Genomic DNA, 15705 nt, shown 5'->3' with positions numbered 1-15705 from the left:
TCATAACCATGCTGATGGACCTGCAGAGAAATATGCAAGAGCTAAGGGATGAAGTCAGGAGGAAGAATACGGAAGTAAAACAATCCCTGGAAGGACTGACGAGCAGACTGGATGAGGTGCAAGAGACTGTTAATGGAATAGAAATCAGAGAACAGGAACACAGAGAAGCTGAGGCAGAGAGAGATAAAAGGATCTCCAGGAATGAAAGAATATTAAGAGAACTGTGTGACCAATCCAAACGGAAAAATATTCACATTATAGGGGTACCAGAAGAAGAAGAAGAGAGAAAAAGGGATGGAAAGTGTCTTTGAAGAAATAATTGCTGAAAACTTCCCCAAACTTGGGGAGGAAATAATCTCTCAGACCATGGAAGCCCACAGATCTCCCAACACAAGAGACCCAAGGAGGACAAAACTAAGACATATAATAATTAAAATGGCAAAGATTATAGACAAGGACAGAGTATTAAAGGCAGCCAGAGAGAAAAAAGGTCACCTACAAAGGAAAACCCATGAGGCTATCATCAGACTTCTCAACAGAAACCTTACAGGCCAGAAGAGAATGGCATGATATATTTAATGCAATGAAACAGAAGGGCCATGAATCAAGAATACTGTATCCAGCACAATTATCATTTAAATATGAAGGAGGGATTAAACAATTCCCAGACAAGCAAAAAGTTGAGCAAATTTCCCTCCCACGAACCACCTCTACAGGATATTTTAAAGGGACTGCTCTAAATGGAAGCATTCCTAAGGCTAAAGAGATGTCACCAGAGAAAATATAATCACACCAAAGAAAGCAGACCAACCAAATACTAACTAAAGGCAAAAAATAAAATCAACTATTTACAAAAGCAGTCAAAGGAAACACAAAAGAACACAGAATAAAACACCTAACATATAAAGAATGGAGGAGGGGGAATAAGAAGGGAGAGAAATAAAGAATCATCAGACTGTGTTTCTAATAGCTTAATAAGTAAGTTAAGTTAGATGGCTAGATAGTAAAGAAGCTACCATTGAACCTTTGGTAACCATGAATCTGAAGCCTGCAATGGTAATAAGTACGTACCTTTCAATAATCACCCTAAATGTAAATGGACTGAATGTACCAATCAAAAGACACAGAGTAACAGAATGGATAAAAAAGCAAGACTCATCTATATGCTGCTTACAAGAGACTCACCTCAAACCCAAAGACATACATAGACTAAAAGTGAAGGGATGGAAGAAGATATTTCATGCAAACAATAGGAAGAAAAAAGCAGGTGCTGTAGTACTTGTATCAAACAAATAGACTTCAAAACAAAAAAAGTAACAAAAGATAAAAAAGGACATTACATAAAGATAAAGGGGTCAGTCAGTCCAACAAGAGGATATAGTCATATAAATATATATGCATCTAATACAGGAGCACCAACATATGTGAAACAAATACTAACAGAATTAAAGGAGGAAATAGAATGCAATGCATTCATTCTAGGAGACTTCAACACACCACTCACTACAAAGGACAGATCCACCAGACAAAAAATAAGTAAGGAGACAGAGGCACTGAACAACACAGTGGAACAGATGGACCTAACAGACACCTCCAGAATTCTGCACCCAAAAGCAGCAAGATACATGTTCTTCTCAAGTGCACATGGAACATTTTTCAGAATAGACCACATACTAGGCCACAAAAAGAGCCTCAGTAAATTTAAAAACATTGAAATTCTACCAACCAACTTCTCAGACCACAAAGGTATAAAACTAGAAATAAATTGTACAAAGAAAACAAAACAGCTCACAATTACTGAAACTAGAAAAAGAAGAAATAATGAGGCCCAAAGTCAGCAGAAGAAGAGACATAATAAAGAACAGAGAAGAAATAAATAAAATTGCAAAGAATAAAACAATAGAAAAAAATCAATGAAACCTAGAGCTGGTTCTTTGAGAAAATAAACAAAATAGATAAGCCTCTAGCCAGACTTATTAAGGGAAAAAGAGAATCAACACACATCAACAGAATCAGAAGTGAGAAAGGAAAACTCACAACGGACCCCACCGAAATACAAAGAATTATTAGAGAATACTATGAAAATCTATATGCTAAGAAGCTGGAAAACCTAGAAGAAATGGACAACTTCCTGGAAAAATACAACTTTCCAAGACTGACCAAGGAAGACAGAAAATCTAAACAGACCAATTACCAGCAACAAAATTGAATCGGTAATCAAAAAACTACCCAAGAACAAAATCGCCAGGCCAGATGGATTCACCACTGAATTTTATCAGACATATAGAGAAGACATAATACCTATTCTCCTTAAAGTTTTCCAAAAAAATAGAAGAGGAGGGAATACTTCCATACTCATTCTATGAAGCCAGCATCACTCTAATACCAAAACCACACAAAGACCAGACCAAAAAAGAAAATTACAGACCAATATCCCTGATGAACATAGATGCAAAAATACTCAACAAAATGTTAGCAGAAAAAAATATAGGCAATAATCTCTGGGACATAAACATGAGCAGCTTCTTCATTGAACATATCTCCCCAGGCAAGGGAAACAAAAGCAAAAATGAACAACTGGGACTGTATCAAACTAAAAAGCTTCTGGACAGCAAAAGACACCATCAATAGAACAAAAAGACATCCTACAGTATGGTAGAATATATTCATAAATGACATATCTGATAAGAGGTTGACATCCAAATTATATAAAGAGCTCACACACCTCAAGAAACAAAAAGCAAATAAGCCAATTAAAAAATGGGCAGAGGAGCTGAACAGACAGTTCTCCAAAGAAGAAATTCAGAAGACCAATAGACACATGAAAAGATGCTCCACATCGCTAATCATCAGAGAAATGCAAATTAAAACCACAATGAGATATCACCTCACACCAGTTAGGATGGCCAACATCCAAAAGACAAACAACAACAAATGCTGGTGAGGATGTGGAGAAAGGGGAACCCTCCTACACTGCTGGTGGGAATGTCAATTAGTTCAACCATTGTGGAAAGCAGTATGGAGGTTCCTCAAAATGCTCAAAATAGACTTACCATTTGACCCAGGAATTCCACTCCTAGGAATTCACCCTAAGAATGCAGCAGCCCAGTTTGAAAAAGACATATGCACCCCTATGTTTATTGCAGCACTATTTACAATAGCCAAGAAATGGAAGCAACCTAAGTGTCCATCAGTAGATGCATGGATAAAGAAGATGTGGTACATATACACAATGGAATATTATTTAGCCATAAGAAGAAAACAAATCCTACCATTTGCAACAACATGGATGGGGCTAGAGGGCATTATGATCAGTGAAATAAGCCAGGCGGAGAAAGTCAAGTATCAAATGATTTCACTCATAGGTGGAGCATAAGCACAAAAAAAGAAACTGAAGGAGCAAAACAGCAGCAGACTCACAGAACCCAAGAATGAACTAACAGTTACCAAAGGGAAAGGGACTGGGGAGGATGGGTGGGAAGGGAGGGATAAGGGGTGGGGGAAAGAAAGGGGGCATTATGATTGCATGTATAATGTGGGGGTGGGGCATGGGAGGGCTGTACAACACAGAGAAGACAAGTATTGATTCTACAGCATCTTACTACACTGATGGAAGTGACTGTAATGGAGTATGTGGGGGGGACTTGGTGATGAGGGGAGTCCAATAAACATAATGTTCCTCATGTAATTGTAGATGAATGATACCAAAAGAAAAAAAAAGAAAAAAGAAAAGAAATCCTACCATCTGCAACAACATGGATGGAGCTAGAGGGTATTAAGCTCAGTGAAATAAGCCAGGTGGAGAAAGACAAGTACCAAATGACTTCATTCATTTGTGGAGTATAAAAACAAAGCAAAACTGAAGGAACACAAGAGCAGCAGACTCCCAGACTTCCAGAATGGACTACTGGTTCCCAAAGGGGAGTGGTTGGGGAGGGTGTGTGGGGAGGGAGGAAGAACGGGATTGAGGGGCAGTATAATTGGCAACCACAATATAGATAGGTCACGGGAAGGCAGTACAGCATGAAGAAAAGTAATGACTCTATAGCGTCTTACTATGCTGATAGACAGTGACAACATAGGGGGGTGAGGACTTGATAATATGGGTGACTGTTGAAACCACAATGTTGTTCATGTGAAACCTTCATAAGATTGTATATCAATGAAACTAATAAAAAAAAAAGAAAGAAACAGCAAACATAGGAAAAGCTCTGAAAACTGGGAAGTTACCCTTTCATAAGAGAGACTTGCATTTCTAAGGGAAACCTCCATTTGTAAGGGTGTCTCCCTCTCCAGGCAGAGGAGGATGACTAAATCTCCAGAAACTCTCATCTATGGAGAAACCAGGACTTAAATATGCATAACAACCTTACCTTTGTTTATTGTGCTTTTCTTGAGAACCTCCCCTCTTCCTGATAACTGGCCCCCTATACCCCATTTTCTTTTGTCTTTAGCTGAAAATGGTATTTAAGGTGGTGACTTGGGCCATTTCAAAGAGTTACTCAGTTTTCATGGGTATCTTCCAAGTATACAAAAGGCATACATGTCATTAAACTTGTTTTTCTCCTGTTAATCTGCCTTTTATTATGGGGTCTGGGGTGTGTGTCTTAGCCAACAACCTAGAAGGGTACAGGAAAAATTATTTTTCCTCCCTTGCATCATAAAACAAAACTTTGACTACACCACTGCTCCAGTGTTCGGCTCCCTGGAAATGGGGGCTGTATTGTTCATGTTCTCCCTGTCCAGATGTTTGTGCCTGGAATCTGGTTGAGCTTGCTGTAAAGAATAAAAAAGATAAAGTGTACTCAGTGTGGTCAATGTACTGGTAGCTGTTACATGATGGGACTGATATGTGATAGAACTTGGACAGAAACTGACAGAAGCATTTAGAAATATTTCCAACATTCTGACATTGCTGCAACATCTAAACACAGCAATACAAACATCGGTTCATGGCCAGTTGAAAATAAAAACAAAATTGGTCTTTCACCTCAGATTGTTTGAGAAGAAGCACTGTATGAAAGCACCCAGCACAGGCCTGGAATATAGGAAGCACTCAACATATTAATTCCTGTCATTTCCTTACCATTCAAGTGAAACCCAGAACACTAAGAGCACAAAGCCACCCCCTATCCACAAAAATAGCTTCTGTGGAGAAAAACTAATTTGACTGTTTTATATCCCAATTTCATGAACTAGTAGTTCAGAGAGAGACTTAATTTCCCACCTAAAAGCAACTGCTGGATTTCTCAAGACTGACCAAAGAGGCACAAAGTAATTAAACTGTTAAAGATAGTTGAATACAAGATTGTTGCCTAGACCCATATAATAATAATTTGGTTAAGAATAACACCAAATAACACAAAAAGGAAAAAAGAGTTGTTCATATATTTGAAGGTCTTGGTCTTGTTAAACAGAAACACACAGGCCCAACGCACTTCTGCTAGTCCAAGTCACCAAACCCTGACTTAATACATCAATCTAATTAGTTTCCACCTCCCCCAGAAACGTGGTCAGTCAGGAATTTTCTGGTCAGAATTAAGATCTGTCACATGAGCCTTAAGAAGACGGGGTCATCTGCATTTTAAAACTCCCTGCTCTTCCCCCTAAGAAAGTGACCAGGCCTGAAACAATCCCTTCTTTCCTTCTGCTAATAACTTTTCCCTACCCTCCTGTCTATAAAAACCTTCCATTTTGTACAATTCCTTGTAGCACCTCTCTACTTACTAGACGGGATGCTGCCCAATTCACAAATCACTAAATGAAGCCCATTACATCTTCAAATTTACTCAAATGAATTTTGTTTTTTAACAGTCTTTATCCATCTCTTCGTGCCGAGATGCTTTGTGTCTGATTCTCATGGGCCCTAACCTCCTGCTTAACTCCAGTTTAACACACACCATTAGCTGAGCTGGGCCTTTTACATGCACCATCCCACCTAATCCTCACATCACCAAAGGTGAGTGAGCACTGCGATCATCCCAGTAGGGCCCAAGGGCAGGCCTCGGCTGCCCAAAGATGCGCCACTTTGGCATGAGGATTATTTCAGAACTGAAAACAATCACGGCCCAAAAAACTCAGAAAAAAACTTTGACTTTCCTCCCCACCCAACTGCATAAAAAGAATTTAGATAGAGAACCTGCTTCAGGGAGAGCCATCACCATAGATAACTATATTGAATATAACCAAGGGGTGCTACACAGGGAAGAGCCCTTGCTTCTGGCTTCAGAATGCTTCCAAGTCTTGCTTCAGATTTTAGGAATGGGCCTTTTTGCAGACAACTCCCTTCACCTGAGTTCCTGAAGCACGAACCATTTTCATTAGCAGACCCTATCCCTGTTTGGCCCAGATGGCCACAGCCCACTGTGCCCGGGAAATCTTGGATTCCATTTTGGTTCTTCCACAGACAGGAGAACCGGTGTGCCCCCTCAAAGCTGCCCCAGGACTGTTCTTCCATGTTGCTCTCTCTGCTTTCCTGCTAGTGCCACCCACCCTGACCCCAAACCACTTACGCTATTCAGTTCACCTCAGGGGGAGGGGGGAATGCAGAGTTATCCTACTGCGGGGGCTCCCTTTGGAGGTGCTGGGGGACAACCATGTTTGGGAGGCAGTGGCGAAGGCCCACTTGCGTTGTAGGCATCTCTGAGGCAGCACAGGCATCCTTGGCCACTCTCCCCTGCCGACAGCTTTCTGCCCCTTCTCCAGTGTTGGGGTTCTCTCCAGGCTAAGGTCTTCCACTTCTTGCCTTTCACTCTACATGTCCCACTTGGCTTACGCAAGCTCATTCATCCATAATTCCTCAGTAGGACCCTACTTTGGGAAGGACAATACTTTGTTGTGAGGAACAGTGCTGTAAACTAAATGAAGCCTGACTCTCTTGTGACAACCAATCCCCCCTCACACACTCCCAAACTGCCCCCTGCCCCCCAGGGGTGCAGTAGAGAAGCAACTGACTCCTGGACTTAAATGTCCAGCCCAATGCCAAACCCTACAACCAAGGTGAGTGCTCAAAGACACATTGATTCTCTGCCCCAGACACATCTGAAACTCAAATCTGATCTGATCATTTTAATCTCTTCTGTCTAGTAAACGACCCCACCATTTTCCATTCTTACGCCAACCTGAGGTCCTCCAGAATCTGCCCTGAACCCTTTTATGCAGTGAGTATACCAATCCCACAACCACAGGCTACACTCTCTAGCCCATCACATTTTCTAGAGCCTTTAGGATACACCTACCCCACCCAGCCCCTAATCCAGAGTGGATTCTAATGCAAAGGTGATAACATCAATTTCAGGCAAGTTCCCTTCCCCCTCCAATCTTCAAGGCTTTGTTCCACAGAGCCAGGACAAACATTAGTAATCTGGCTAAGCATTAGGAGAACACACGTTGAGGAGTTAAGGCAAGGCAGATCCTGGGGTTGTTAATTCTAGTTCTGCTACGTATTAGGTACACAACCTAAAGGCAGACACTGAGCAGATAGAGAAGTGGGTCCTTTCTGCCTCTCCAGCAGAAATCACCACCTGTCCATTCAGTACATCAGATTACTGGAAGAGCCAGTAAACAGGACCTGTGTTCTTGTACTTGATCTTTTTCCATCTTGTACTTTATCTTTGCACTTGCTCTTCCATTTGCCTGAGTGACTCCTACTTGCCCTTCAAGAACCAGATCAACTAGCACCCTCTCTTCTAGGGCTTCTTCTCTGGGCCAAGGGCCTGTTCCTGTGAAGCCATTACTCTGTGGCCCCCATCAAAGCCCTCACACTCTGTCTCACTGTTAACTTCATCTGCCTCCCTAGAGCAGCATGGGTGTAGGGACTGTGTCTTCCTGCTCCTCTCTGGACCCCTAATCCCCAGCCCAGGGCTTGCATTATGACAGTCATTCTCACATCTAGTAAATGTTTGTGGAATGAAAGACTGAGTGTAAAATCATCTGTAAACTGTATAGAGCTATACCACCTTTCATTCCTCATAATACTCTCTGGTGTTGGTAGCCATGAACACTAATTCAGGACCTCAGATAGAGGCTACGAGGTGGAAGCCGAACCTCTGTGTTCTCGTCTAGGCTCTGTTAACTAGTCAAGTCTGTCACCATGGGGATGACACCTTTCCCCACTAAGGAAGTGGAGAGTTTATTCAGGGCAGGAGTTCTTAAGCCACAGAACTCTGAAGGGTCTACAGAAGGATTTAAAGGAAGTCCACGAACTCTCTGAAATTGCTGCCAAATTCAGTCTTGCACTTTGTGATGAGAGAGACCACAGATTCTCAAATTCTCAAATAGCCAAGAACTGCTATCTGTGTAATCTTTCTAGTCTGGCTCATCTAGATCCTGGTACATGTCCTCTTTGAGGGGAAGGAGGTGCTAGGTACCAGTAGAGATGGCTGGCACCAGTCCCACATACCTGCTGCCACTCCAGGCTGGTCTGAGATGGACTTTGTCAAAGGCGCCCTGGCCAAGCCACACACTGACTCTGCAGCTCCCTGAACTTTGGCCCCAGGAGCCAGGGAGCAGATGCAGGGTCTGGTGCAGAGACAGACATAATGCTCTTAAAGAGACAGGGGAGCAGGATCAGAAAAGAAAACGGCTGAAAAGTCAACCAGATGTAAACTAAAGGAAGCAAGGAAGAAAGGAGCTTTAGGGACATGGAGACATGTCTGACACAGGCACAGGGAACACCAGGAGTCCTGGAGATGCAGGCCTGGGCCTGGAGGAAAGAAGGAAGGAGCTGGCACTTTCTGAGTGCCTAGTAAGCGCTGGGTATTCTCAAGATCATAATAATCCTGCAAAGGAGGTTTTATCCGCCCCAAGCAGTAGAGAGTAAATACGAGTTCTACAGCTTTTAAATGTTGCTGGCCTCCCTTTCTGCCCTGCACTGCATGCTCAGAGATGTTCAGGGTATGTCCTAAATCAGACAGCCTCCCGAGTATCTTCTCTTAAAAATGCGGTGACATGAGGCTGAACAAGGAATCTGCAGCTGGCAAAGGAGGGAGAGGCTTCAGTTTGCAGCCGTCCAGGGATCTGGCCACGTGCCGGCCACAGGACTAGGTTCCAGGAGGCACGCGACAAGAACCCTGCTCTTGGCGCCTTAGAACCAAGCGCCAATCCCCCTCCCCCCAACATGGTACCCAGATGGGATCTGGTCGCCAGAGCGCGCGAGGTGCGGGGCCCGCGCCGGGCGGGTAACGGCGAACTGGAACAGCGGCTGGGCTCGGCGCGAGTGGGGCAGGGGCAGGCTAGGCTTCCCGTTTTACCAGGCGCAGGTCCCCGGGTCCGTGCACCACCAGGGAGAGGTTCTCGGGCTTGGTCGCCGCCATGGCGCTCTCCTTCGCCCGGGTGGAGGCTGCAGTCCTCAGGACGCTCGGCGGTTCTGGTGGCCGCCGGCCGAGGGTCGGGGTCAGGGTCGAGCGTTCCTCTGGGACGAGGAGGAGCGCCCGACTGGGGGCGGGGCTTCCTGGTGCCTGACAGCCGGGTCGGGACTCCCGTGGAGGGGCGGGGCTGCCCCGCTCAGTAGCCCGCGCATGCCCGTAAGTGCTAGGAAGGGGGCTGGGGAGGGAGTTGGAGAGCGGCCTCGGGTGAGGTCTGGGGAGGGGTGAGGCCGGTCCTCAGCCTCCCTCAGAAGAGCGGTGTTTCTGTCTGCCTCCCATCCAAGTAAATATTACGGCCCTGAAAGTAGCCTGCAGAGGCAACAGCCTCCAGACTGCAGAAAAATGGGGTTGCGCATTGTGGGGCAGATTCTCAGGACCAGCACTGGGATTCTGATAGGGTGAGGTGAGGTCTGAGGGTCTGTATTACAAGCTTTGCGAATGCTGAGGCTACAGGTGGAGCACGGCCTACACCCCGAAGCGCAGGCCCTACACTGATACAGCGTTCACATTGGCCCTATGTCCCCAGCATCCAGCAAAGTGCCTGGCCCAAGTAGGAGTGAATGAATGCATTGGTGTATCCCCCATCGGCCTGAAGCATCAGTGCAAAGAACCTGTGAAATGCAATCTGTGAACTTTCTCTTGACCTGCGCTGCTGCTTATGATCGAAGCAGATTTCTGCCTAAATTCTTCCTTCAAGCTCCTCTCCCCTTTGAGGAACAGTGAAGTTCTACTCTAAGGGGAGAGAGCTGCCCCCTTGATAGGCCTAAGTCCAGAAAGTTCCCTCCCGCTTTGAGAACAGTGCTCAGCATCTCATTCCCTTTCTTCCTCCCCCAGACATTCTGCTGGATCCTTTTTACCTCTTCCGGGAGACCTGCCCTTGAAGTCGCCCCGAGTCCTTGAAGATGTCTCTGTGTGGCACTTACTGCAAGCCCCATGTATGGGTCACAGCCTGTGCTCTCACTGGTAATCATCCCTTCTCCAAACACACTGAAGGGCATGGCCTCATTTCTTAAACAGAACCTGGAAAAATGTTTTATGCAGTGTGGAACTCAAAACAAAAGATTTGATGATGTATCAAACTCTGAAACCCCAATAGTGACAAAAAGGCGTGTGTGTGTGTGTGTGTGTGTGTGTGTGTGTGTGTGTGTGTGTGTGTAGGGTAGAGGAGTGTCACAAGATGTGACAGGTCAATGGGATCAATTTTTACAGGGCGTTTCTAGAATCAGTTGTGTTCTTTGCTTTTGACACACCTCCCACAAGGCTTGGCTGTGCTTGGCTGGTTCCTCCATCAGCTACTGCACTCAGCTCCTGTGGGGTTTCCTCACAGTCTGCCAAGCATGTCAAGCTGAAGATGGAGAAAGCCCCAGGAATGGCTTAAGAGCTGAGGGCCACTTGAAGTAGACACTTCTTGACTTTTAAATTAAGAAAACAAAACTCCAGAACCAAATCAAAGGCCACTAAAATAATGACACAACAGCCACACTTGAAGTGGTATTTGTTTTCTCCTAAGCAATAACACTATGAAACTGCCTTGGAAGTTGTTGGCTGGGGACAAAGAGATCTGGAAGGGTGGGCGACGTATGTAGGAATATAGTCTATGACTAGGGCCATCTATAGAAAAGCCAAGGGTGAGTTGATAAGGATTGTTAAGAAACTGGCATTTTTAAAATTAAAAAGCAAGTTGTTATTTTAGTATTTAAACAATTTGTTGTGACATTTTTTACATAATTTCCTAACAGAGACCAGCATTCACAATGGTGAGGAATATATTTTTCTAGGCATTTTATTGAATAAGAATAAAATGCTGGCTCTGCTTTTGCTAGTGGCCTGCTTGGCACAGTTTCTCTGGGCCTCTGCCTGACTTTCCCAAACAGCACATCACTCTGAGGCACTCTCTCCACTGAGCACAACTTCAGTAAGTGGTCAGTAAGTTTCTGCTGTGAAAACTTATTTGGAATTAAAAATTAAATCATGGAATGCACATCCCCTGGGGTCATATACCTGGAATAAGGGAGACTACATCCTATCACAAATACTGAGTTACTTCAGGTCTGGATTACATAGTGTACTAACCAGAGAAATCAGTGTGCCATGGGGCCATAGTATAGTGTCCCCAAGATCAGAACAGTTGCAAAATCCTGATTTCCAGATTTTCCCAATTGGTTATCAACTATTCAGTTACTCAAACCTGGTTATTTACAACAAAAGAAAGAAAGAAACAGAAGAATAAACCAAGAGGTTTCTTGCAGACCTTGGAAATAAGGTTACTAATGAAAATTAAAATAGTAAAATCCATATGCAATAGATGAGATTGAGGGACTTCCCTAAGGAACTAAGAACACACCTGCCATTAACAAATCTCAAGAAAAGGTTAAGAAGGGTTATGAAAAGTAACTAAGAGAGTAAGAATTTTAGTCTAGAACTATCCAGGGGAGAGAGGCACTTGGTGGTAGTTGTGGTGCTGCTAGACCAGAACTGTGGAAGTCGGGGACCAGTTAAAGGTTACTACTAATGCCAACTGAGGTTGGTGACTTGGACTTGGATAAACAGTGGAAGTAGAGATGGAGTGAAATGGATGGAGCCAAGATTTATCCTGGAGGCAGGTTCCGCAGGACTTGGTAAGGGACTAGCCTACAGGAGAAGATCTTGAAAAGGTTAACTCCCAGATTTCTGACAAGACTAACTGGGTGAATGGGATGCTGTTATCTGATATGGACAGCACTGCTTTGAAGATGGGCAAACTTGGGGGAATGATCAGACAGGTAATTTTAAATAGACCAAGTTTGTGAATGTCTGTGAGACATCCAGGAGAAATGACCAACTAATATAAGGGTCTGGGAAAGTCTTGGTTTGAAAAGTCTAAACTGAATTTGGATACCATTGGTGTATAGACTGTATTTAAAGCAAGAAGAGAAAATGAAATAATCAAGGGAAAGAATTGAGCATTCAGTAGTGAGGAACCAGGAAAAGGAAGAGGAACCAACAAAGGATCTTGAGAATAAGTGAAACCATAGTAGAAAAAGGCAGTGTTTTAAGGAGGAAGCAGCAAACTGTTCAATTCTAAGGAGAGGTCAAGATGGAACCCAAAAAGTGTTTAGTGGATTTAGCAACAAGGAGGCCATTGATAATCATGGAAAAGAGAGACTGGCTGTGACAAAGAGGATGACCTTAGGGAAGGGCCAGTGTGGGCTGTAGGGTAGGGTGGGGACCGCATTTGCTCAGGTGAGGAGGCAGCCACAGAGATGGAAGACTGATACATACAGGGAGATTGACAAAATAAATATATATATCAAGGATAATGGGAGTGAAGTTTCTCACTGTTGAAGGGGAGTAAAATAAGGAAAGGAAAAAGCAGAATGAGTGCTGTGTGGTGTTGGATAAAATTGGAGGAATCACTGTGAATTCATGGTTTGCAATATAAACATGCTTTGAAATAACCATAAATATAAATATCTGTATTGTATATGCACACACACACTCCATTGCTTGGTCTACTGAAAAAGTTTTGGGAAATGTTATACCCAATAGTAAGCAAAGAGTAAATGTAGCATCCAAATCTTGGATTCTAAATACCATTCTCCATAAAAGGAACCAGGACTTCTTGAATAAATGACTTAGTCTAGGGCTAGGACAAGAAAGGTACAAGATAATCCTTAACATGTTACTGTGCCAGAAAATAAGTATTCCACCAATGATGATACACAACCAAGGACACAGAAGCAGCTTGCTTCTTGCCAGAGACTTCTACTGGTCAAATCAGAGGCAATATGAGTATAAAAATAAATCACAATAGTAACAGATCATAATCCATTGGATAAAATAGAAACCCACAAGTCCATATTGATAAAAATGAATTAATTAATTGAAATTTAGACAAAGAATGTGTAGTTAAATAACCCAAAATTCTCTATAAAATATTTATTAATTATACAGGGGGAAAAAAGTAACTTTATAGTAGAGAAGCCTGGCATATACCACCTTAATCAAATGGTCAAAGTTACTATCATCGGCAATGTGACAAATTAAAATCATGTTCCACTTGATAGGATGCAATAAGAAGAAAACAGCGATATTTTCATGCCAGAAAAAAATGCATAAACTGAATCTAATCATAAGAAAGCATTAACAAGCCCAAATTGAGGGACACCCTTCAATAACTTGTCTGTAATCTTTTAATGTGTCAGTGTGATGGAAGTCAAAGAAAGCCTGAATAGCAATACTATGTATCTGTGTTAATTTCCTAATTTTGATGGGACATAATGTTGACAATTGGGTTAGGAAATAAAGTTCTTCATATTGTACTTGCAACTTTTCTATAAATAAAAACTTTTGTAAATATGTATAAAGGAAAATTCAGTAATGCACTTGCCTTTGTAATAAAATAGCATAAAGCGACATAAAAAAGCTTAGGGAAGTAATAGGGGAAAATTAGAAAGAAATGAAATGTAAGCTGAAAGCTCTCAGGAAGGAAAGTGAAATAAAACAAAATCATCAACAAACAAACAAACAAACCCCAAAATCCGAAATATCACAAAGGACTAGACAGACAATGTCAAAAACACAATGAAAGACATAGAGGACGAGATCGAAAGAAGTGAACAAAATGAAATGGAAATAGGTTGAAAAGTATTAGAAAGTGATAGACATTGAAGGTAGTCAAAAGAGATTCAATGGTTGCACAGTTGATTCCCTGATGAAGATATCCAAAAATAATATAATAGAAAATAATTTCAATATATAGTCAAAGGAAATTTTCCAAAATAAAATATTTGAATCTGCAAATTGAAAGATCATACCATATCAAGGGAAAGATCAATACTGAGAAGAAGTTACTTGATTTCCAGGATAAAGAATCCTTTGGGCAGCTAGGCAAATAATCAAGTCACTTATAAGTGGGGAGAAATTCAGGCTTAGCTTAGAGTTCTACATAAGCAGCTTTCACTGCTAGAAGCAATCCTAGGAAGTCCTCAAGGAAAATAAGCATCACCCACACATTCTAAACCCAGCCAAACTATGGTGTATGTAAAAAAGGCACAGTGAGACATTTTTGAGCACGTAAGAATTCAAGATACATTGTTTTCATGAGCCTTCCTTGAAATAACCACTAGATGATGAATTTAAGCTAAACAAGTGATGAATGAGAAAACTATGGCAAAAAGAGAAGGACTATAGAGGGCAGGAGAAGAAGAAGAAGAGAAACTAATTCTGTTATTTATTCATATTAGGGAATTGATCAAATAATGCATAAGAAATGATGATTAGGTGTATAAATTATAGACACCTACTAAAACAAAAATAGAAGCCTTCCAAATTTCCAGAAAAAAACAAAAACAAATACATACTATATTTCAAAGAGATTTTAGAGAATCTATCAAGAAACAGAAGGCATGATATAAAATAACAGAATTAAAACCAAACATATGTAAATTTGATAACTACAAATGAACCAAACTAATTTATTAAAATAAAAGGAATTTTTATTTGACTCATAAGGCAAAATCCAACTCTATGCTGTATACAAGGGATCCAAAACAAAATAATTCAGAATTCTTCACAATTGCAAACAAAAAGAAAACAGGGATTTTAATTTTAATATCAGGCAAGGTTAACACCAGGATAAATAAGTGTTGAAAGTGACAAAGAATAGTCATTTATAATGATAAAGAATGCAATTCACAATGAGTTTATGAAGTTATGAGTATGTACCAAACAACATAGCATCAACATGAATGTTAATTAAAACATCAAACCACAGCATATACAAGGAAAAATAGAAACTCAATATATTATGAGGAGGTTTAAGACACCGAAAGTCTAAATTGCACAATTAATAACATAGGTAAAACTAGTGTTCTAAAAGGATATACTTTGCTTTAAGTATTCATGAATAACTCATAAAAATAATGATTAATATATTGGGTCAAAATGAAAATCTGTGTAAAGTACAAAAATTGTACAAATAGTACAAACAACATCTGATAAACATAAGGCAATAAAAAATAAGAAAGACTTCCCAACTTGTTTTATGAGGCCAGCAAGAAAGCTGATAGCCAAACCAGTCAAGGTCATTACAAGAAATATTACAAGCCAATCTATGTCATCAATATAGATGCAAAAATCTTGAATAAAATACAGCTGACCCTTGAACAATATGGTTTTAAACTGCATGGATTCACTTATACATGAATTTTTGCAATAAACAATATTGGAACATTTTTTGGAGATTTGTGATAATTTGAAAAAACATTTTCTTTAGTCTACTTTATTTTAAGAATACAGTATACAACATGTATAACATACAAAATATATGTTAATTGACTATGTTATTGGTAAGCCTGTT

General features: G+C 41.4%; 1 protein-coding gene across 1 annotated transcript in view; it reads right to left on the bottom strand.

The window, feature by feature from the left end:
• Nucleotides 1-9486, bottom strand: part of SORD (sorbitol dehydrogenase) — a 46078-nt gene extending 36592 nt beyond the window's left edge. The window contains exon 1 of the mRNA XM_036905393.2: nucleotides 9252-9486. Coding sequence (XP_036761288.1) covers nucleotides 9252-9314 — 63 coding nt within the window. The 5' untranslated portion in view covers nucleotides 9315-9486. The remainder of the gene's footprint in view (nucleotides 1-9251) is intronic.
• Between the last annotated feature and the right edge of the window lie 6219 nt (nucleotides 9487-15705).

The sequence above is a fragment of the Manis pentadactyla genome, chromosome 11 (genome assembly GCF_030020395.1).
Source record: "Manis pentadactyla isolate mManPen7 chromosome 11, mManPen7.hap1, whole genome shotgun sequence".
Lineage (NCBI taxonomy): Eukaryota > Metazoa > Chordata > Mammalia > Pholidota > Manidae > Manis > Manis pentadactyla.
Note: the sequence above shows the minus strand (reverse complement) of the source record. Positions and strands in the feature narration are given on the sequence as shown.